Genomic DNA, 24,185 nt, shown 5'->3' on the forward strand with positions numbered 1-24,185 from the left:
TTGAGAGAGAGAGAGAGAGAGCAGAAGCAGGGGGAGTGGTAGAGGGAGAGGGAGAAGCAGACTCTATGATGAGCAGGGAGCCTGTCCCGGGGCTCCATGCCAGGACCCTGAGATCATGACCTGACCCAAAGGCAGATGCCTAACGAACTAAGCCACCCAGGCGCCCCTAAAGCCTGATATTTAAATAGCTTCTGATTTCATATGAGATTGCCAACCATTTCTTTTCTTTTTTTTTTCTTTTAAGATTTGTTTATTTATTTTAGAGAGAGAGAGAGAGAGAAAGAGAGCGAGCACTTGGAAGAAGGGGTGGAGGGAAAGAGAGAATCCCAAGCAGACTCCCTGCTGAGCCTAGAGCCTGAGGTGAGGCTTAATTTCATGACCCCGAGATCATGACCTGAGCGGAAACCAAGAGTCAGATGCTTAACCGACTGAGCCACCCAGGTGCTCTGAGATTGCCAACTATTTCTACTGAGAAGTGAAGTTACTTTTATTTGTTTCTACAACTTCAATTTTTGAAATGAATTAGTTTTAACATAAGAGATATTCCATAGTTCATAATTACTGCATTATTAAAAATAACAATCTCAAATTTCTCTTTTTGATCACGAATCTCTAGGGAAATATCACCTACTCTTCCTACCTCAAGCTTATAGTAAATATTTTATTCTTTCACAGGGGTCAACCTGGAACCATTTCTTCACCTTCTCTTGCTTTGTCCTTTCCTGAGAGATGATTCACACCAAGAAAGATTCAATCAAAACAAGTCATAGGGCAGAAGGAGAGATGAAGAGTGTTCAGTGAGCAAGGACTGACCTCCATTGTAATTTCTCATAAGCTGATGACTCACTTCTGTTGCAAATACTGGCTTTACTGAGTGCTTCTGCTCTGCTGTCTCTATAGCTTTGCCAAAGATGGCCACAATGGACTGGAAATATCTTTATTTGCTGGGAAGCAATACTTTTGATAGTTTACAAGGTGGCCGTATCAATAGTTAATAGAGTCATCAATATCCATGATTTTAGTGAATACAGAACTGGAAAAAGTACTTAGCAGATTTTTCCTTTGGCCTTTTAAAAAACTGCATTTAACTATATATCCCTTCATGGTACCATTTTTTTAAATGGTTAATATATTTGGCTGACAAAGTTAAAATATAGATCTATAAAGTATTATTAATGATGAAGAATTGAAGATATATTAGGAAAAAGTGAGTTGCTGCAGAATGAGATAAAGCTGAGCAAGGCAGAAATAAGAGAAAAATGGTCTAACACCATGGAGGAAGATTGTTTCAATTCCAGGCTCAAAGAAAAAATTTATTACCCCAGGAAACTGACCAGAAACATACTTTTTTATGTTCATTTCAACATTATTTGTAATGGTGAAGACTTAACAACAACATAAATGATCAGTCATTATGGTTCACTTATGTGAGAAAATACTATGTAACCATAAAAATAGGTTATGGAGGAATATTTAATGACATGAGAAAAATTCATTCAATATTATAAGGAAATAAAAAAACAGAGTACAAAATGGTAGATCCAACATGATGAAAATTAGATAAAACACAGAGATACTTACATGCATGTACATAATATAAAGATGGGGAAAATAAACACCAAAATGTTATTGGTACTTAGCTCTGGGTTATGGATGAGCATTAATATTCTTCTCTGTACGTTTGAATATTTCTCAAATTTTCTATAATTAACATGTAATATCTTTATAATTACAAAATAAAAACAATACTTTACATTTTTATTTTTTAAAGATTTACTTATTTATTTGAGGGGGAGGGGCAGAGGGAAAGAATCTTTCAAGCAGATTCCCCACTGAGCGAGGACCCCCATGCAGGGTTTGATCCCACCACCCACGAGATCATGATCTGAGCCTACACCAACAGTCAGAAGCTTAACGGACTGAGACTCCCAGGTGCCCCAATACTCTGCATTTTTAAAGAAGAAGAGAACTTCTATTCTTGACAATAAGGCTGAGTAGGTACCTTCAACAGCCCTTTGGGTAAAAAGAAATTCTGGGCTAAAAAATAAATTAAACAAGTATATAAAATAACTCCTCCTTTTAACACATACTGCCAAGAGGGTAGAAATAGCCTAAAACAGGATCAAAGAGGAAATCCAAGGAGGTAAGCAATAATTCAAGTGTCTTTCCACTCTGAGGGATATGCCAAACTAGTGAATTGAGCTTCCATTTTCTGAGCCATGCAGAATGTGAGCAGTGGAGTGTGGAGCTCCTCCTGCCAGCCCAGAGTGCTGACTATACATATCTCTTCCCAGCTTCATGTTCAATGTTTCAAACTGGTAGCTTGAAATCAGCCACGTGAGTGTTTATAACACAAAAACTGCCAAGAGGTACAGGTCAGGAAATTTTTTTTGGTCCCCAGAGACCCAGTCCTTACGCATTTACCAAGTTTAGGAAGCAAATCCGAGGGTCTATGAAAGATTGAGAGTCTAATTGTAGACTGCATAAATTTGGGGCCCCAAGGAGCTCCACAGCTATTAGGAGAGAGAAGTAGAAATAAACTTATTCCACAGAAGGAATCATCAAGGAAACAAACTTGATACTAGGTAGGGGGGCAGAATATCTTCCCTGAAAAGTTCAATGTCACCAAAGTTTTAGGTCCTGAAACTCATCCTACTTACGTGGCTCACAAAACTTTAAGCCAAAATTCAAAAGTGGTCCCAGTTGATAGAATCCCCAGGCTTCTGCCTGACTCAAATGCAAATCCTTTCTGTGGCAACACACTTACAACTCAGCCTCAAAATTTAGCACAAGTGAAAAATATTAGCTCATATTAAAAAATGAAAATAGCACCCAAGAACATAAGACAGTAGGAAACAAGACAGTAAAATCAAGACCTCCAGAAGTTTTAAATATTTAAGCTGGGCACAAATTAGAAACAAGTTTAATATAAATAAAGAAATAAAAGAATTGTAAATATGAGAACAGAGAGTTATTAAAATAGAAGAAAAAAATAAACTCAAAGGAAACAACACTTCTAGAAATAAAAAATCAAGTAATGGAAATTAAAAACTCAGTGGAGAATTTAAACAGAATATTAGACATAGCTGAAGACGGCATTCATTTGGAAAATCGGAAGGCAGATCTGACGAAAGTATCCGAATGCAGCAAAATGTGTTACAGAAGTGGCAAATGTGTAGGACAGGTTAAGAGATGTGAGATAATGATGAGGGGGACACCTGTGAAGTAAATCCATAAACAGAAGCATGGGGGTGATGAGTATTACATTTAGGACAATAGTTACCTGTGGGATGCAGTGAAGCACTGGGTCCTGTGCATATAGGACTTTAAAAACACTGGTAATATATTCTCTTTTTTAAGATTGGCATCGGGAACAGTGGTGTAGGTGCTGGGGGTGGCAGCAGCCAGCACCGCTGGACTGAGGGGGGCAGTGGCCTGGCCTGGCCTGGCAGGGGGTGGGCAGCAGCAGCAGAGGCAAACAAACAAACCAACCCGAAACAACTACAACAAAATGGGCCCTGGGTCCACAAGTGTTGCTTTTAATTTTTATTCTTAAAATATATAATAAATACTCTTTTCTACATTGTCAATATTTTATTAATATATATAAAGTAGCCTGAAAGGAAATACTCCATAGAGTTAACTGTAGTTGCATCTGAGTCATGCAAACATGGGTATTTTTATTTTCCCATCTTTTCTGATAGTTTGGGATTTTCTTTCGTGAAACTGTATTAAATTTACAATAAAAATATAAGGATAAACACACTGAAAAAAAAAGAAAAGAAGCATATGGTTTCCCAAAATGATAAATATCTTTGCATAAAATAGCAAACTCAGGTGATCCAATTATCTAGGACCTTGTCTTTTATTTACAGATAAAAAATTTTTTTAAATGCTGCTTATGGAAGTGGGAAGGCTTCTTTGGGTTACTTTTTCTCTGGTGAGTAAAAAAAATAATATCAAGTTTCCAATGAATCAAGGAAGCTTTTAAATTACTCTTTGGCACTTATGCAGATTCTTAAACTGAATTACTTCAGTTTCTTAATTATATTTAGTGACAAATTAATTAGAGATCTGGGACTGGTGAAATTATAATAAGACTACTGAGATTTACACACGTTCCAAATAGAGTCAGTGGCAAAGATAACAGTGACTTAATTTGGGACATAATGTGTTTATAGAAAGAAAGGGTTAGAATGAAGCCCATTGGTAAGAGAAGAACTAACACCTGGTGGTAGGTTTTTAGACAAAGAATTCGCTTAGGCTTAAAAGCATTTTAAATGACTAGTTGAATAGTCAAATCCTAAAGAGAAAAGAGAAAAGACTTTTTGAAGTGCTGAATTCAACTAACTATAAAATTACAGTTTGCAAAATCATATAAGGGAAACAATTAGATAAAAATTTAAAAAGATGTCACTGGAAGTTGCTTCAGTTTTTCTAACATAAAAAAGTAAACTATCTTATAATATGCTTAAGGGTGAATACTGTTTCCTATTTGAAAAGTATAGCTTAGGCTTGCAATTTTTATTTTAAGTGACCTAAATTAAGTTGTCTTAAATATTCTTTGGGTTTCCAGCCCTATTTATTGAGGTATAATCATATACAGTGAAATGTACGTATACATACAGTTTAATCCGATTTAACAAATGCATGCAACTGTGTAACCCAAACACCTATAAAGATATTGACCATTGCCATCCCCCCAGCACTTTCCCTTGTACCCCTATCCTGTCAACCCATAACCCCATGCAACCACTGTCACGATTTTTAATATCAGTGAATGCATTTGATTTTTCAAGTATCAGGTAATATTCACTCTTTTGTGTCTGGCTACTCTCATGTGGCATGTTTTATAAATTGTTCCATGCTTTTTATTCCATTGTACGCCATGATTTGTTTATTCATTTTCCTGTTGATGGCCACCTGGGCTGATTCCAGCTTTTAGCAATTACAAATAAAACTGCTATGAATGTTTTTGTACAAGGCATTAGAGAACACTATGCTTTCATTTGTTTTAAATACTCAGGTGTGGAATTGCTGAATTATAAACAAATATGTTTCTTTAAAGAAAACTGCCAAAGTGTTCTCCAAAACTGTTTTACCATCTTACATTCAAACCATGAACGTATGAGAGATTTGGTTGATTTGCTCTTTGCCAACACTGGTATTGTCAGTCAATTTCATTACAGCCATTTCAGTGGGTGTGTGGTGGGCTGTCATTATCTTTCCTTGAATATTCTTGTCTGGTCTTAATATCAGGGAAATCTGGCCCCATAACACAAGCTGGGAAGTATTCCTCTTCCTGTATTTTCTGAAACTGGGGGAAGTTTTATATTTGGTTTCATATAAAGGTTTTTAGTTCTTTAACAGATACAAGTCTATATATTCTCCTGTTAGTTTTCGTAATTTGTAATTTCTATCTACCTTGAATTTGCCTGTTTCATCTAAGTTGTTGAACTCACTGATATAAAATTGTTCATAATATCCCTTTTTCCCATTAGTTGCTGCAGAATTTATAATGATGTCCTCTCTATCATTCCTAATATTAGCTATTTGTGCTTTATCTCTTTTCTCGATCAGTCCTGTTTTATACTTATCAATTTTATTACTCTTTTTAAAAAGCCAATTTTGCGCCATTGTTCATTTTTCTGTTTTTGTCTATTTTCTATTTCTCTGATTTCAACTCCTCTCTTACTAGATCATTTCTTTTACTTATGTTGAGTTTAACTTGCTCTAATTTTTCTAATGTCTTAAGTTGGAAACATAGGTCATTTCATCTATCTTTCTAATATATTCTTTAAAAAATATAAAAATATAAATAATAAAAAATAAGCTCATAATACAGTCTTCAATTATAATGACTATATATGTTCTAATTTAAGCATTTATATTTGAAATATAAACCTACATTTAAGCACAGCTTAACTGCATGCCACCAATTTTAAATGTTGTTTTTTAATTGTTATTTCCTTCTAAATATTTTTAATTTTTCTTGTGATTTCTTCTTTGGTCCATGAGTTATTTAGAAATGTGTTGTTTACTTTCCAAATATCTGGAGACTTTTTAGGTTAATAATATCTTAATGTTATTAATTTCTAATTTAGAACTCTTGTGGTCAGAAAACATACTTCAAAGATTTCAACCTTTGGAATTTATGGAGACTTGTTTTATAGTCCAGTACATGGTCTACCTTGATAAATTTTCTTTCTTTTTATCTTGATAAATTTTCTATGTGCAATTGGAAAGAATTTGTATTCTCTCATTTTGGGCTATAGTGTTCTACAAATGACAATTAGATCAAGTTAGCTGATAAAGTTTTTCCAATCTTCTGTATCATTACTGATTTTTTGTCTACTTGCTCTCTCACTGAGGTGCTAAAATCTCCCACTAGATTTGTCTATTTCATACTAATTACTTCAAGCATTTTACATATTGTCTTCTGTTTTATTATTAGGAAATGTCTTTTATCTAGGAATACTCTTTGAAGAGTCTGATATATTTGTGTTTAATTCTATATTGTGTTTTTTTTTCTATTTTTCCCATTTATTCTTTATATCTGTTTCTCTATTCTTACCACCCTTTTGGTAAATCAAATATTTATTTTTTAATAAATATATTAAATATATATCTTTATATATTTATATATAAATTTTAACTTCTTTATTAACTTTTTAATTGTGTCTTTGAGGTTTTTTTAGTGGTTGTTCTGGAGATTACAATATGTACCTTTAACTTTCACAGTATATCTCCCCAGAATATCTATTATTTCATCAATAGTGTAAGCACCTTACAGCAATGGACTTGCCTCCCTTCCCTCTCTTTGTGCTACTCTTCTTACATGTCTAATTTTATGTATGCTATAAATCCCACAACATATCTTTTTAATTTAAGAAATCTAATTTCTAAAATAAAATTCGAATATATACATGATAATTTTTTATCTGGTAACTTTTCTATCTGGTATATTTTCCTTTCAGTCTCAAGAAATTCTCTTAGCACTTTTTTTTTTTTTTTAAGATTTTATCCATTTATTTGAGAGAGAGTGACAGAGAGAAGGATAGGATAGCGACAGAGAGCGAGAAGCGGGCTCGCTGGTGAGCAGGGAGCCCGATATGGGGCTTGATCCCAGGACTCTGGGATCATGACCTGAGCCAAAGGTAGAAAAAAAACCAACTGAGACACCCAGATGCTCCTCTTTTATTGCAGATGTGATGAAGATTAGTATTTTCCCAGCTTTTCTTCATGTACAGATGTGTTTACTTTCATTTTTGAAGACAGTTTTTGCTAGATACAGAATATCAAAAGAGAGTTTTTTCTTTCAGCACCTGAAATTGCTCTATATTCTTCTAGCCTCCATTTTTTTCTAATGAGGAGTTAGTCAACGTTCTTATTGCTGCTCACCTGTATGCTATATTTTTTATTCTCTAGATGCTTTCAAGACTTTACCTCTGAGTCTTTCTGCAGTTTGATTATGATGTGCCTTCCTGTAGTTTACTTTGTATTTATCCTACTTAGGGTTTGCTGAATTTCTCAGATATGTAGATTAATGATTTCCATCGATTTAGGATTTTTTGGTCCCATTTTCTCTCTGCCCACTTTCTACAACTCTAATTACATGTATCATTGACCATCTTATATTGTCCCACTTATCTCAGATATGTGTTCCACTTTTTTTTCTTTCTCAATTTTTCTCTTTGTGTTTCACTTTAGATAATTTCTATTGACTTATCCTTAAGTTCATTAATTCTTTCCTATGTATGGTACATCATCTGGGCTTATAACCCCATTGATGAATTTTTCATCTTGGTCATCTTAATTCCATTTCTAGGACTACCATTTTGCCCTTTGTTATAGTTTGCAAATATTTTCTGATATTCCCCATCTTTTCACATATATTGTTCACTTTTTCATGAGTTCTTTTAACACTTCTTATTGTAGCCACATAGTTGTTTTAATCATTCACCAGAGTCTCTCTCATCTGTGTCTCTGATTGGCAATACATACCAGAAGGGCAGTAGCCAAGAGACAGGTGTTTGGCCTACAATGGTACAACCAACAGAACTAATTGATTACATAGCATTCTCCTAAAACTCAAATTATAAACCACAAGTCTCCTAGACTTAAGAACATTTCAAATATTACTGGTAGTCCTACTACATTGCAAAGACACATGCCAATTTTTCCTGAGCTTTCATCTTTATGTTGCATTTGAGGCATATGAGGCATATGCTGAAATCACTGGATTGGTAGGGATCAAAATATTACCTTTAGATATGTCCAAGAAGGAGAGAAGTCTTTCTTCCAAAGGCTTAAAGGAAAGTAGATTCCATAATCCTCTGCAGTAAATTTGTTTGACGTTTCTCTGACAGGAATATATTTCTTTAAAAAAAAAATTGTGCACTGCTGAAAGAACAGTTTTTACTATTATTTTCTAAAGAGATAGTTAATAGTAATCAGCATGGTTTTGTGGGGGAAAATCATAACATATCTGAAGGCATTCCTGAAGATTTCAAAGAGGCTGGTTTAGTAAAACAAAACAAAACAAACTCAACAGTGAGAAAAACAATGCAACAGATATTTAAAATGTTTTAATAATTATGAAGCTAAATCTTTGGGGTTTATGTTGTAAAACTGACTGTTTAGGAGAAAAGGCTAGAAGAACAAGAAGAAATCTCCCATCATTATTAAGAACCTTTGTTAAATGTGTAATAGTGATGTGGTAAGTATTATATTAATTTCTGTGCAAAAAGTTCAGGGATCATTATTGTGTATATCAGCTTCTGTTGTGTAGCCAACCACTCTAAAACCAATGATTTAAAAGGCGAAACACTGATTAATTCTTAAAGCTCTGAGGTTTGCCTTCTGATCTGTGCCAGCCAGGCTAGGGCCTACTCATGTTTGGTGCTTGGCAGGTTGGTAGGCCGAGGGCAGTGATCCTCACTTTTATGTGTGACAGTTGGCTCAATGTCAGCTAACAGGATGGCCACAGCTGCTCATCATCCAGCAAGCTTAGCCTGGGCTCATGCACTTGGTAGAGGAAAGACTGCTAGCACCAGGAGAGGACAAGCCCCAATGCATAAGACTATTCACGCTTCCCTCTGCCTCATGTCTGCTAATAATCCTTTGGCCAAATCAAGTCATATACCTATATTGAAACCTCTTGCAGGGGTGTAAAAATAGATTCTTAGTGTAAAAAGGCTAAAACTCTAACTAGGATTCAGATTAAAAACTCAGATTCAGTGTTGGGCATCTTGTTTGGTGTCAACAGTGCAGTAACTGCTCTTTTGATTTATCTACGTTGTTGGATATAGCTATGGTTTTATTTTCATTTCCATATAGTATTCCACTGCATGAATAAACTACTAATTTATTTACCATTCTGTTGTTGGACATTTGAGCTGTTTCCAATTTTTTGCTATTAAGAGTAACGCTATTCCGAACATTCTTGTACACATCTTTTGGTGCACATGTGTACACATTTCTGTTGGGAAGAAAAAAGATTGAAAATGTTCACAGTGTTCTTAAAGTTTATGTATCTAGGTACCCAAGATGCAGTGTATCTTTTTTTTTCCTTCGGTTTTATTGAGGTATAATTGACAAATAAAATTTTAAGATATTTAAAGTATACAAAATGACGATTTGATGTTTATATACATTGTGAGTTCCTCTCATTGAGTTAATTAACATATCTATCATCCCACTTCTCACTTTTTTGTGTGAGAACATTTAAGTTCTACCTTTTTAGCAAATTTCAATTATACAATGCAGTGTTGTCATGTCATACATTAGACCTTCAGACCTTATTCATCTTGTAACTGAAAGCTTGTCCCTTTTACCAACCTCTCTCTACTTAACATGTAGTGTTCTACTATACTGTTGAACACCTAGGAGTGGAATTGCTGGCGAATAGGGAACATGTATGTTCAAATTTAGCTGATACTGTCAAACAATTTTCTAAAATGATTCTACTCAATTTATACTCCTTCCACTTTTATGTATCTTACCTTTAATATACTCTTATACATAAATTTTACCTTCATTTTGGTGTCCCAGGTTTTAAGCTAATATATTCTTGCTTTTACTTTCTCGTGCTCTACGACAAAATAGTTACATTTGGACTCCAATTGGGTTAATAGTAGTTGATCTGCATTTAAAATTCCACAAAACCCCAAGAATCCTGAAGTGTATAAAATTATTCTGCTTAGTAATAAACCAAAATATTCTGTTTCCTCATTCATTCATCAAATGCTCATTGAGCATCTACAAGAGATTTTTAGATTTGAATCTGGGGATACAAAGGAATATAAAATTGAACTTCTGACCTCTGAGAAGTATGTACAGAAGATGACTCTTTTTTATCAGCAACTACCAGCTTCCCCCCAGTTCCTCCCACCTCTCCTATCACTTCTCCAACGCTTACCTGTAGCCTAGATGAGCAACGCAGGATCTTTCATTTACCACAAGCACAATTTTTCCTCCTCTCTTTTCCCTCTTTGGCTAAATACCCCTAAGAGTTTCATCTTCTTCCTTTTTAGACAAAAAAATAATATTAGGACACAAGCAAAATTGTTCTCAAAACTGGATGAAAGGTGGCAATATACTTTTGACATTTTTTCCCTGTATTTCAAGGAAGAGTCTGCAGGTTTTTGTATATAATGGGATTTTCAGACTGCTTTTATTTTGTGTAAGAAGATTGCAAATGTTTGCAGTGTTCTTACTGTTCAGTATTTCATATTGTAAAATGATCAGGAAGATACAATAGTTGTTAAGGTAAAGTATCTTTGTGGCTTAAAGGAGGTATTATAGCTCTCAAAATAGCTGCAGTTAGTCCTTTTCATTGGTAATATGAAACCAATTTTTGTTTGTGAATTGAATTGTTGCATCTGTGCAATACATTTCAAAGCCCAAGAAGAGTGCTATAGGAAAAGTGAGGTTCTGTTATTTATAAAAATAGATCACTAGTAATAAAATTAACCTCATTTAAAATTAACCTCATTTAAAATCACTGGTAATAAAATTAACCTCATTTAAATCACTCATTTAGATGTTTCTATAAAGTATTAAGAGCCACCCAAAGGTACTATGTTGTATTTTTTTTCCATAGGTCATCTTTATTGCGTATACATTTATTTCTTTCTTTCCTTCTGCAAGTAAAAGTATGCAAGCAAAAATATGGTGAGGTGGGAATAGCTGCCCAAATGATTCCATCCTGTCCATCAGCAGGAATCACCCTGAATTAATACAGATGTTTTTACTGCAAGTGGTATAAATCTGAATCAAAGTAGCTTAAATAGAAAAGGGATTCATTAACTCACACCTGGGAAGTGTAGCTTCAGCCACTGTTCAATTTATTTAGGGACTCAAACAGAATTGCATCCTCACCCATCTGGGGGCTGCTTGCTCTTGAGCTGCACTGATCTGCAGATTAGCCTTTTCCACAGGACTGTGGATGCTCCAGCTTCAACAAATACCCTTCTTGCTGTGCGTGCCCTTAGACATGGTCCTGTGTTTCATGCTCCAAACTGAAGAACAACTGGGCAAGGATTCTGAGTGGATCAGCTTGGGTCACATGCTCATTCCTGAACCAATTTCATTGTTCAGGAGATTGGGTACTCTGTATGGCCAGGCCAGAGAGTGTTTTTGTTGGCAAGTTCCCAAAATTATCTGATCAGAGAGAAAGAATAACCCTCAGACAAAAACAGCAAATGTTCAGTACAACCTTCACAGGGACTTCACGTGTATTGGTCATAGAAATAGTGTTAGGGAAGGGAAGACCTCTGGTTAAGGTGCTATATAAAGTATGGGACTCATAAGGACTTTTAATTCATACCAGATACTTGTTCCAGGATTTTTTCCAGGAGAGAATCTAACTCGGAGGAGATTAAATCCCATTTTCCCAATCTTTTGGGTCTTATAATGCATGGAATTATTGATTAAATGACTAGTTAATTCACTTCAGCAACCATTTGATGGTCACTGAAGTGTTTGATCAAAAATTAAGGTGTTTGGATCCTGGATAATCTGATTCTCTATTACAGGATTAAAAATAATAATAGTAACAGCTCATTGTTTCCCATTCCTGAAATGTGTTGGTTATAATAAACAGCTACAGTGAGAAACCAGAACCTATATAAGACATTCATATTAATAGGCTAATAATCATGCTTCTAATTGCAGAAAATCTACCTCTTAAAATGTCAACCAGAATGTCTTCCCTAGAATATCAGAAAATTTAGCTAAATGAAAACAATTGGAATATTGCTGTCCACTACTCTATTAAATGAGTATTATATAGTCATTTAAAACAAATCTTGCCCTTGCAAGAAGATGGCAGTGTAATAGACATAGCTTTATATGAATGGGCACAGTGATGCTTCCAGAACAATCACTATCATTGTGATCCACTGAAGAGTATTTCCTAAGTGCTAGGTCTATGGTTGTGGCAGTCAACTGGGGGAAATTTTGCCTTGGAGGGCATATTTGGCAATGTCTGCAGACAATTTTGATTGTCGGGACTGGGAAATTGGTGGTACTAGTATCTAGCAGCTAAGGTCAGGGATGCTGCTAAACATTCTACAGTGTAGTAGTGCTCAAAGGATGGAAGCTCCTAGAACAATCAATAAGAAAGACAGGCTGAACTTGAACCTCAAAGAAACTAGAGTAACAGGCTGGGAATTTACGCTTATCCTATAGGCTGGAGGAGTCACTGAACTTCTGTGTAGAAGAAAGTGACAGGATGGAATCGAGGTAGATAGTTTATAGGTGGTCACTACACTATTCTTTTGTTTTTTCTGAATAGCTAACATTTTTCAATGTGTAAGTTTTTATTTTTTAAACTTTGTTTTCCCCTGCAAGGATTTAGGCTCAATTGAAGACAGGGCCTGTTTGTTGGTTCTTTGCTCTCTCTTTGGAGCAATACTTGGTGCACAAGAGGATGATGCATAAACTACTGTGGAAGTCCAGGGGCACCTGGGTGTCTTAGTCGGTTAAGCATCAGATGCTTGGTTTTGGCTCAGGTCATGATCTCATGGGTCCCGAGAGCCAGCCCACAATGGGCTCTGCACTCAGCAGGGAGTCTGCTTGAAGATTCTCTCCCTCTGCCCTTCCCTCTCTCTCTCTCTAACAAATAAATAAATCTTTAAAAAAGATACTGTTGAAGTTTGGTGATTTGGGGAAAGGAGAACTCAAAAATGGTGGCAGATTCGGGGAATCAATTGCAGTCAAGTTAGAAAAGATGCGGATCTGAGGAAAAATGAATTGTATTTTGGATGTAGGAAATTATAAGTAGTAGAGCAATGAAGTATAGAACTAAAACTTGGCAAAAGTTTTAGAGCAAGAAGGGACTGCTGAGGTTAGCAAAATAAATGAGTCTTCTTAAGAAAGATGACAGGACTTATCCTCCCACTATAATGAAGAGCAGAAAATAAAAGTGATGAGGTTTGTATAACAAATAGCGTTATTTCAAGATTAAATAATAAATAGCTTTCGAGGATCTAGAGTGGAATCACAGACTAGCTATTCAAAAGCTATTTCACCTGAAGGGATCATTTTGTTTGGACTTTTAATAACTTTGGGCTGTTTTAAACTTCACAAAGAATCAATGTCAACATTTAAAAATCAGAAGCTATATAAAAATTCCAATTCTTTAATTCTCTTGAGAATCAGACAGATTTGGCCTTCTTTTTTATTGGCTTCACTGGATGGAGCTGAGTAACTACTGCTGCCTTTAAGTCACCCAGTTCACTCCCCAATCCCATTTGTCTCCGTTGTGTTTTCCCTGTATTCGAGTTTGCAATTCCCGGTCTAGTGGTACTATGTCAACATTTAATGACAAAAATAATAAAAACAGTAACACTGAGCACTTAGCTCCAGGTCCTGTTCATGCCAAAGAGACCATTCACTATTTAAGGGAGTTACTGTCCTATCACTGTCCACAGGAGAAAATGAACACAAATGGACACACAAAGGGTAAAGGACCTGCCCAAAAGTCAACAGCCAGCAAGTGGTATAGGTCAGATAAAAACCTAGTCAGACTTAAATGTGCAGATAACCAAATAGTTTTCAAATGAAATGGTAATAAATTACTCAATATGAACCAGAGTCTTTTCCTAAAAGCAAGTGAAAGAATGGGGGGAAGGCAATGATAAATTTTAACAAAGTTAGTACATCTTAAGTTTTGATGAAATGAAAGGATTCCTAGACTAGCACTACTAGAGCAGGTGAGGGGGATGGGCAGTGGTCAAAGTGTGATGCTTGAAGAAGAGATTTCAGAGATGGTGTGGATTCTGAAGTCAACATAAAGAGGATAACCATGGGTGCAGCTGGTTAGGGATGTGGTAGGGATAGAGAAACCTTGGAAGCAAGTCGAGAAACTGAAAAACAATGAGTAATGGTACGCAAAATATACAGGACTCAGCTGATCCTCAAAAAATGCTAATCCTAAGAAGTAAAAAGTCAGAAATAGCAGACATAGTCAACATGTTTCTCGTCTGCATTTTAAAAAGATGAAAGTGAAAAACGCGCCTGAATGGCAGGGCGGGGGATGTGAGCATATCACATTTGATGTGCTAGAAATGCATCGGGAAGGCCGACAGTCCAGTTCTGCCCCAGCCCATTTACTGTGCCCTCATATGACTCAGTTATACTCAAATACTTTTCTGCTTGAAGGGAGTTAGGTGTTAACTGCTTTTGTTAAATGTAAGTAAAGTAGTGAGAAAAAAAAAATCCAACTAGTTGAATAGGAAATGTTCACATAAATTTCCAGGCAGTATTTGTTATAAATAAACATCTATACCTCAGCAGTTCCTTTTGTCTGGGTTCCCCCCACAGTAGTCCACAGGGTTCAAGCCCTTACTTCCTTCAGCAATCTGGACAAACATCACCTTATCAGAGATCTCTGACCTTCCTATGGATAATTACCAACTACCCCACCAATATCATGACCACCGTATCTTCCTACCATAGTATCAGTCCCGTTGAGACACTGTTTTCTCCATGGTTCATTTCTAGTTCCTAGAGGAGGTCAGCGCACGTAATAGCAGCTCAACAGATATTTGTTATATTAAAAAAAATATCTACTTTAACAACTCTTAAAGGTCTCAATGACTCAATACATCAAATGATTTCCCATTTCTACATTTAGAAATCATAAACTTACAGTCAAGAAAGTAACCTAAAACTTCTAGTCCAGTTTTTTTCCTTTTTACCACCCCCAAAGATGAGCACTCTGTTACAAAAATAAACTCTCATTTATTTTCCTTTAGGGCTCATATCCTATGTGTTCCTTAAATCCAATTTGCTGAGCTTCATAGTTTTGTGAAATGCACTGCGTCCACGATAGGACCTTCTAATGACAACTCAGCACCTTCTAACCACCACAGGAGAAAATAGTAAAAAGAATTTTTCCAGGCTGCCATATTCAATTAATACCTTTTTTTTTTTTTTCAGGGGCAGGATAGGAGGAGAAGATAATATTTATTTATTTATATGGACTTTATTGTTATTTATACTCAAGTTTTTGAACAAAAATAGAAAACATTTTGAATCAAAGAATGCCTGAAAGTCAAATATTAAAGATGGTGGCCCCATTACTCTTGAAACTAGACATCAGCTAAAGTAGACTTCATGTACTTTAAAAGTGAACAAGCACAAGCAGTCTATTTGGTAAGTAGGGCTAAATGTCAGCAAATCTAAAATTTCGGAGGCAATATTTTATTTCAAAAGTAATAAATAATATGGTCACATATTAATTGGTGAGAGTTACAATGATGGAAACCTTTAAAATTCTTATAAAAATTGGAATTATTTCACAGGCTGTTCACATTTCTCATGACTGTATGTTTTCCAATGACCTATTATTAATCTAAATTAAAAGTTAAATACATATTAACTCACCAACAATGATATAACTTCAAGGCTGAGAAAAAGCACTAATCACAAAGAATTTCAATGAAACATTAATTTAGCAGTCCAGACAGAAGAAATGTTATTGATGAGAGAAGTCCTAATTCTAAATAATGTAGCTGTGTATCTGTTTAAATGGCTAACAATACCCTTAGCTTCATCAAAACACTTGTTTAAGAAAATTACACATACCAATTTTGTTCAAGATGTAATATGAAACTTGAAATAATTCCTTTTTTAAAAAAAGGGTGACTCCTAAAAAAGGTTCATAGCATCTCATTAACAAAGCAAAAATATTACATTGAAATCATTCATCCATTTTGGTTTCTAGTTATTTAAAAAAAAGTCACTAATAATTCATTATAATAGTTCTAAAACAACTGGAAACATTATCAGGAAAAAAAAATTTCTCAATGAAAAAAATCACTGATTCAATGAGCATTTGATCATTTTATTAACAAAATAGAAGCAAGAATTACATCCCTCTCTGGTGAAACTTTTCAAATAATTCTATGTGGAGGGCCTTGAGATGTATCAATTATAAAACATGTTAAAATGAAAAAAATTTTAAATGTACAAATACAAACCAGTACTTTATACAAGAATTCTCCATAAAGTTCCTTAATGTAAAAAATAATTTGTTTCAACTGAATATAAGGCATGTTCAGTTTCTGTAATTTTGTAGAATTATTTTTTTTGCTTTGTTGGAGACTTTTCTCTTCGCCGGTCCTGATGTTTCTTTGATTCTCTGGATTGTTTAGAGTATCTGCTAGATTTTTCCCAACGCCTTTCGGCACCATTCTGATATCTATCTTCATCACTTCTAGAACCTGAATGTTTTCTATTCTTTTCTCTTGACTTTGATCTATCTTTCCTTATAGCATTTTCACTGTCCTTATTTCGGTGTCTATGCTCATTTTCAGAAAAAGAATTTCTTCTCTCTCCTCTCTTCTTTTTGGGATCACCATGCTTATTTTCCAAATCTGTGTGTGCTTCTTGGTCTCTGTCATTCATGATTCTACTGTAACTATTTCGTTCAGAAGGAACACCTCTGTCTGAAGTGTATTTCGTTATGGGATTTCTCCAATTTGGATCCCTTGAATTTTTATCTTTATGTTTTTCTGACCTTCTTTCTCTTTCAGTCCGTGTTTCCTGATGCCTTTGCTCTGGCCTTCTTTCTTCTTCTTTCCTATCATGGGTTTGTTGTTTCCTGAGCAATTTATCTACTTCTTTACTTCTGGTGTTCCCTTGTCCCTTCTTTCTTCTATCTTTAGCTGCATGTGTAAAATGAAATAGTTAGCTTTTATTTTAATCTTTAATTTCATAATTTAACAATTACATTTATTGATCCATTGAAGGGCTATTAATTCAGACAAACTGGATGCAAAACTAAATTGATTGAATGGGAAGTCTGATGACAGAATATTTTACAAGATGAGTAATTTTTAAGAATATACATCATATCACAGTTAGTTACCAAAGTACCGTTTTGATCCTTAGACTCAAAGCAGTAAACAGAAACTTTAAAAAAACTATAGCAAATATAAAATTTTTTATAAAGTGGCTAACAGGTACATTTCCACTTCTAAATTTTATTCAAAAACAGAAATTTCAGCCCATGTGCATTATGTCATATGAAATATTATGTCAGATCTAGTATATTAATAATAAAAATACAGTGATCACACATGCCAGCAACATTACTCCCTAAAGGGGGGGGTGCAGGGTGACTGAGTTTGCTTAACAGCATATATATATATATATATATTTTTTTTTTTTTTAAGATTTTATTTATTTATTCGACAGAGATAGAGACAGCCAGTGAGAGAGGAAACACAAGCAGGGGGAGTGGGAGAGGAAGAAGCAGGCTCATAGCGGAGGAGCCTGATATGGGGCTCGATCCCATAATGCCGGGATCACGCCCTGAGCCAAAGGCAGATGCTTAACCGCTGTGCCACCCAGGTGCCCCGAATATATATTTTTCCAAATAAAAACCTCTTTGTACAAAAACAATAGTTGTGCTCTTCAGTGCTATCAGAGAAGCAGCATCTGCACCAGGAAGAGAAGCTTTTTAAGATATATAATCATAGGCTTGAGAGCTATGAAAGCTTGATTTCTGAGAAAGCTCTTCTGAAATGGCCTAGAACAATTCAATCTTACTGATATAATCACAAATATAAATATTAAATAATCACAGTGACATTGTAAGCTATAAAACAAATTTAATCACTTTATCTGTGTTATTTCCTTTGGGTACATAATCAAAGGTGCCGAGATGACCAAAAGTTCTGTCAAATTCATATGTATACAGAAAGAAGAAAATATGGTAGAGAACTGCCTACCTTCGTCCTATCTCCACCTAAATCTTACTGTACCAACCTGCTTTTCTTCTGCCAAATGCCTACCCTTGGCACAGTCCATTGGTTTGCCACTAAGGATTTATTTCTCTGGTTCCTACCAAGCAGCTCAGCTGAGCTGCAGCTACCCAAGCAGCAACCATCTGGCTGTGTGCTAAACTGACGTCTCTCTGACCGTACTCTACACCGCTCTCAGGGTGTTGTTGACACAAACCCCTGAGCCCCACCATAATATGCAACTCCCCACTCTTTGGTGTTTGCTTTACAATTTTCTAATTTTGGGGCAGTTCATACTGCTTTTATGCTACTTAATATTTTACTAATAAAACTGAATGCTCTCTACTGAAATTGTATGATGAGGCAAATTAATTTTGAATCAGCAAGATTCCTTATTGCAGCAATTTCATGCTGTGTTATCATCTGTTCTCAAAACAGATACCATGAAATAACAAATTCTTTAGAATTAAAAGAGGTGAATATTAAATGAACAATGTTAATATATTTTAATTCAAGAATAAGACTTCCTGTGGGCAAATGCAATCTTAATCTAATAATATAAAATACTGAGAATCCCACAGTTCTGGCTGGTACATAGTATGTAATACTTTTTTAAGTGCAAAAAGCCAGAGAACAAGAGTGTAAAGATCAACCTTCCAAACTACGTTTTCCTGCCACTAAAATATGCATTAAAAAATAAGAAATGATATGCATTTTGGACGATTAGACTCTCTCTTATTCAGACTAAGATACTATGAGAGAAGAAAACAGAACTGACTTTGGGGAAAACAATACAGACCTGCTCAGAAAATGGCACATTTGAAAAAATCCTTTACTACTGTATTTCCACTTCCAGAGGATGGAGAAAGCTGTGGAAGACCCGTGCCCGTGCTGAAAACAACTAGAAATGCCAGATAAAAACTTAAAATCTTCTGCTTAAAGGCACTAAAGGTCTTGAACAATCTGAGATGTTATAAAGAAAGGCAGTGCTCAACAAAAAGGATAGGGGTATGATGAAAGAACAGAGGGGTCAACTTGAAGGTGCTCCTAGTTGCCAAAGCTGAAATGACCTGAACAACAAAATAAATGACACTTGGATTATAACTAATTCAGATAAATATCCATGAGTCCACACTGATAAAATAACCAGTTAATAAATAAATGGGGGGCGGGAGGAGAGGGAAAACTCTTTCTTGCAGAAGAAATTCAATTACTAAATGCAGAAGAAAAAGACAAATGGAAAAATCACATTCGGCAAACACCACAGTAGTTAAGTATTGCAGACAAGATCCAAATATGGATGCTAAAATTAAAGAGTGAAAGGTGGAGGAGAAAGAGAAGATCTGGATAGTATCAAATTATCTCCTTACAAGACATTAATTTACAGAGAAAAGGAGTTTCCATGAAGAAATTGAGCAGGTGTCACCTTAACCGAGTGATCAAAGTTAATAACACCAATAAGACATATCAATATTATGAACTCCAAGATACAATGCATTAAGAATACATCATTTCTATGGTATTCTGTCCAAAAACGCATAATCCCATTCTAATCATGTAAAAACATCAGATATCCGTATTGAGGGACCTTCTAAAAAATAAGTGACCAGAGGACTTTAAAAGTATCAAAGCCATTAAAAGAAGAAAAGCCTGAGAGGAACTATCACAGGTTATAGAGGACTAAGAAGAAATTCAGTTCAATGCAAGGATGATCCTGGAATAAGAAAAAGGACATTAATGGAAAAGCTGGTGAAATTCATGTAAGAATTTGCTTAATGTATTGTTCCAATGTTAATTTCCTGGCTTTGATACCTGAACTCTGGTTACGTACAATGCTAACATTAGGAAAAGTTGGGTGAAGGCTATATGGGAATTTTCTGTACTATCTGCAACTTACTTTTAAGTTGAATAAGGGCCAAGATTCAAGAGAGGGCAGAACCATAGAGAGGTAAGCTGACATTCTACAGCCACTTTCTCCCTATGAGCAACTGCTGATTCAGGGCTGTTGCTGAGGGACAGAGAGACCAACAGAGCTCTAGCAGCTGCACAGGCCTAGAGAGACAAGAATGGAATGGAACTAGCTATTTGCAAGACATACATGTGACAAAAGATACATATCCAGAAAAAAGAACTAAAGAACTCCTGCAAACTTATAGAAGAGACAATTTCATAAAAAAGGGGGGGGGGATAGCAAAAAACTTGAACAGCCACCTAACAAAAGGAAAATACCCAAATGGCCCATAATAATATAAAATAGCGCTTAACTTCATTAGTGCTCAAGAAAATGCAAATTAAAACCACAACGCAATACCATTACATATGTACCAGAATGGTTAAAATGAAGAAGATAGACAACCGAAGTGTTGTGAAGATGGGAGCTACTGGAACCCTCAAACATGGCTAATGGGGGTGCAAACTGAAAATAACCACTTGCAAAACCGGCAGTATCTACTAAAGCTAAATATACACACAACCTACAACCCAGTGAGTCCCAGTGATTCTCTAAGTACACACCTAACTGAAATGCACATATGTACATATACATATATCTACCAAGTATGAATAAGAGTATTCACGGGAATACTGTTTATAAATCTAAATTGCTGAGTAAAAGGGATGTTAAATAGACTGTAGCATATTCATATAGTGGAAAACTATACAGCAATAAGACTGAATGAACTATAACTAAATACAATATTACAGATGAATCTCACAAAAGTAATTGTGAAAGATAAGCCGGATGTAAAGGAGTTCATAAAACACAGTTAAAAAGTTAAAAACAGACACAACAAATTGCGGAATTACAAATGAGAGTAGTAGCTGCCCTGAGGCAGTGGACAGGAAGAGTGGCAGTAGCTGGTAACTCTGGTTATGGGTAGCTAGCACACGGACGTGTTCTCTTCATGAACACTGACGCTTACGATATACGCACTGAATGGATGGCGCATGTCAATAACTGACATAAATCCTCACTAAAGTAAAAAACTAAAATTTCTTTAAAATATAAACACCAGAAAAGCTATAAACTGGATTATAGGCATTATGAATGAATGGTATTTCAGTCATCACTCAAATAAATATTTGCCAATGAAATAACTTCATTTCTATGAAGAGGATTCCAATAGGTAATCTTAGCATTATAAATGATGAAATTCACTACAGACTCCAGCACTGACAGATGATCACTTATATTATTAATTGTGGCTTTTAAACAACTGAACTCTAAAATAATTAAGCGATCAAATTATTTTCTTCCCTTGCTGTAAACATCACCAGCAATACACTTGTTAGAAAAGAGCCCAATCAATTACAGATGAGTTTCCATACCTGAGGCAGAGCTCTGACTACTGCTGGACGAAGAATCGCTCTCCTCACTGGAAGCCTCTGAACTGCTGTCACTGCTGTCCGAATCAGAGGCAGAGGAGTCAGACTCCGAAGAGGAAGATGCAGAAGAGGAAGAGGAGGCGGAGGATTTATTTGGCTCAACATCTGGTTTCTGCGCCACAATGACCTTTGGTGTATTTTTGAGATGCTCACGCAATTCATCCCTAATTAAAGATATAATCTCTGTTAGTTTCTGCTTCAAGGTCAATGTGAGATAATTTTATAAGATGAAAATAAAATTCCAAAAATTATCCTTACGTTAAACCTCCAAGACCTATAGAAGTAAAGAAGTTGATGGCAAACCGAGTGTTTCTTGGATTATCTCGGGGTAATAACCCTTCAAAAAATGGCTGTAGGGTTCTAAAACAAGAAAAAAAAATGAACAAAAGAGAACACATTGCTTAATGATAAAAAGGCAAAGTTTGTATACAGTCATTTTTCAGATTTTTTATGTATTATTAAATTAGTACATGAAATACAATTAAGTAAGTGATTTATATCATTTATTAGATTAGGCTACATGCTATCTAAGTGAAAGAGTAGGGTCAAGTCATAATTTACTAAACTTACAACAGAGGAGGTTTTTTAAAAAAAGATTTATTTATTTGAGAGAGAGCCTGTGCACACGTGTGTGTGGGAGGCAGGGCCTGAGGGAGAGACGGAGAGAGAATCTCAAGCACACTCTCCATGGAGTGCAGAGCTCAACACCAGGCTTGATCTCACAACCCAGATCATGACCCGAGCGGAAAACAGGAGTTGGATGCTTAACTGATTGAGCCACTCAGGCACCCCACAGAAGTTTTTAAAAATTTTTTTATACATCACACATACACACATATTGTATAACATATACAATCATACACACACATACACACATATATATAGTATGAGAATGTATATAATAAAAACAGATCTCCTTTGTTGTATATATACACACATACATGCACACACAGCACTGTGCATGGCACTGGGGATGGGGAAAAAATAGTCAACAAAAGGGTGAAATCACGGATGAAGACTGCATATAATTATCATTTCTAGGGAGGGGAACAAACAAAAACATTAACAATAGAAGATGGTTTGGACATGTTGTTCTGAGCACCACATTGAAAGACTAACCAGCAGAGTCAGGACAAAGTATTTCATGGAAAAAGGTGACATATAAGAAGAATAATTAAGAGTATTGCTGGACAGAATAAGAGAGGGGATTTCTAGCTCTGGAAATGGAGGTAAGGAAACATGAATAAGCTGAGCAATGTTGGTGCAGCCTGTGGAGAGAGAGGAGATAAACCTGGTGAAGTAGACAGGGACCAATTAAGTTAGTCTATGAAGCCAAGGGGAGCAGACGGACTAGCCCAGAGAGGGCATGCTGAACCCAGAATGGAAACTTGCAAAGGGGAGAGGTAGGCTGACGAGTAGAGACTATGAAGAGTGAGGCAGAATGAGAAGGAACTGAGGAGCCACAGTGAGCAAGTGGTCAACTGTGTAAGTAAGGCCGGGAAGTCCAGGGGCATGAGGACTGAGAAAAAGTACTTGACTTGGCAGGTAGTCACTAAGAAATCTGAAAGGATGATTCAGTAGTGTGAATGAAGTAGAAGTCAATGTGAGTAGCAATGGGTAATCTGAATAAACAGGAAATAAGAAACCTGGGATAGAGATTACATGATAGCCCTAGAATAAGACTCTCATTCAGTGTAATAATTTGAACAATTACATGACTGAGTCATCTAAATATATTTACAGTTATTCATTGGTAACAAAAAATTAATTTTCTAAGGTTCAAAATTAGGGTTAAAAATGAAAATAAAACTATAAGTAGTATTCATTATTGGAAAACTCCAGTGAACATGCAGAATAATTCTGTGTGTTCTGACTAAATTAAAAGAGGCACTGATTCTGTGTTCTCTACTGCAAGTAAAATCCATCATTAAAAACTGCATGTACATGTTCTCTGTGCCATAGAACATGAGACTCAGAGTAGTAATTAATGGATGAAGAAAGTCCTAAGGGCTTAACTCTTTGTTTTTACAACCAAGGGTGGACTTATGTTGCTATAATGGAGGAAAATTCCTGAGGACAGTAAGCATAAAAAGTGCATAATGAAAAACATACTCATCCTTTAATCTTGCATTAAGTTTAGGAAGACCCATATATTCACACAGTTCTTGGAAAAATATTTTAACAAAAATTCTACTGGATGATGTAGTGGTTTCTTCACTTAGCTTTATACATTCAAGAACCTGGAAATTAAAATTTAAAGACAATTTTATTTTGTTCAAAAGACATAATGACCAACATTTCTAACTCTTAAGTGTCTCTAAAGAATTATCTCTGAATATCTTTCTTTGTCCTAATAAGTGTTACTTCTTGGCAAAGTTTAAGACTACCTCTCTATACTAATTCTCATAATGCTAAGATACTACAGAAATAGAGTTCATTCTTTCTTGAGTAATGTGCTTTTTATAGCAGATATATTCTGCTGTGAGTATATAATACTGAAACAAAGATTACTAGCTCCTAAAACTCACTCACCAAAATGTGGAT

General features: G+C 35.4%; 1 protein-coding gene and 1 long non-coding RNA gene across 2 annotated transcripts in view; both read right to left on the reverse strand.

The window, feature by feature from the left end:
- LOC117801106 overlaps positions 1-12,000 on the reverse strand; it is a 56,479-nt gene extending 44,479 nt beyond the window's left edge. Inside the window, exons 1-4 of the long non-coding RNA XR_004623512.1 lie at positions 11,383-12,000; positions 10,421-10,527; positions 9,376-9,481; positions 8,266-8,379 (exon numbers count right to left, since the gene is read on the reverse strand). This is a non-coding gene — a long non-coding RNA (uncharacterized LOC117801106). The remainder of the gene's footprint in view (positions 1-8,265; positions 8,380-9,375; positions 9,482-10,420; positions 10,528-11,382) is intronic.
- Positions 12,001-16,333: 4,333 nt separating this feature from the next.
- Positions 16,334-24,185, reverse strand: part of CWC22 (CWC22 spliceosome associated protein homolog) — a 39,409-nt gene continuing 31,557 nt past the window's right edge. The window contains exons 16-19 of the mRNA XM_034654811.1: positions 23,754-23,881; positions 21,900-22,001; positions 21,585-21,805; positions 16,334-17,177 (exon numbers count right to left, since the gene is read on the reverse strand). Of these exons, the coding sequence (XP_034510702.1) occupies positions 16,591-17,177; positions 21,585-21,805; positions 21,900-22,001; positions 23,754-23,881 (1,038 nt within the window). The 3' untranslated portion in view covers positions 16,334-16,590. The remainder of the gene's footprint in view (positions 17,178-21,584; positions 21,806-21,899; positions 22,002-23,753; positions 23,882-24,185) is intronic.

This window comes from Ailuropoda melanoleuca, chromosome 2, assembly GCF_002007445.2.
Source record: "Ailuropoda melanoleuca isolate Jingjing chromosome 2, ASM200744v2, whole genome shotgun sequence".
Classification (NCBI taxonomy): Eukaryota; Metazoa; Chordata; class Mammalia; order Carnivora; family Ursidae; genus Ailuropoda; species Ailuropoda melanoleuca.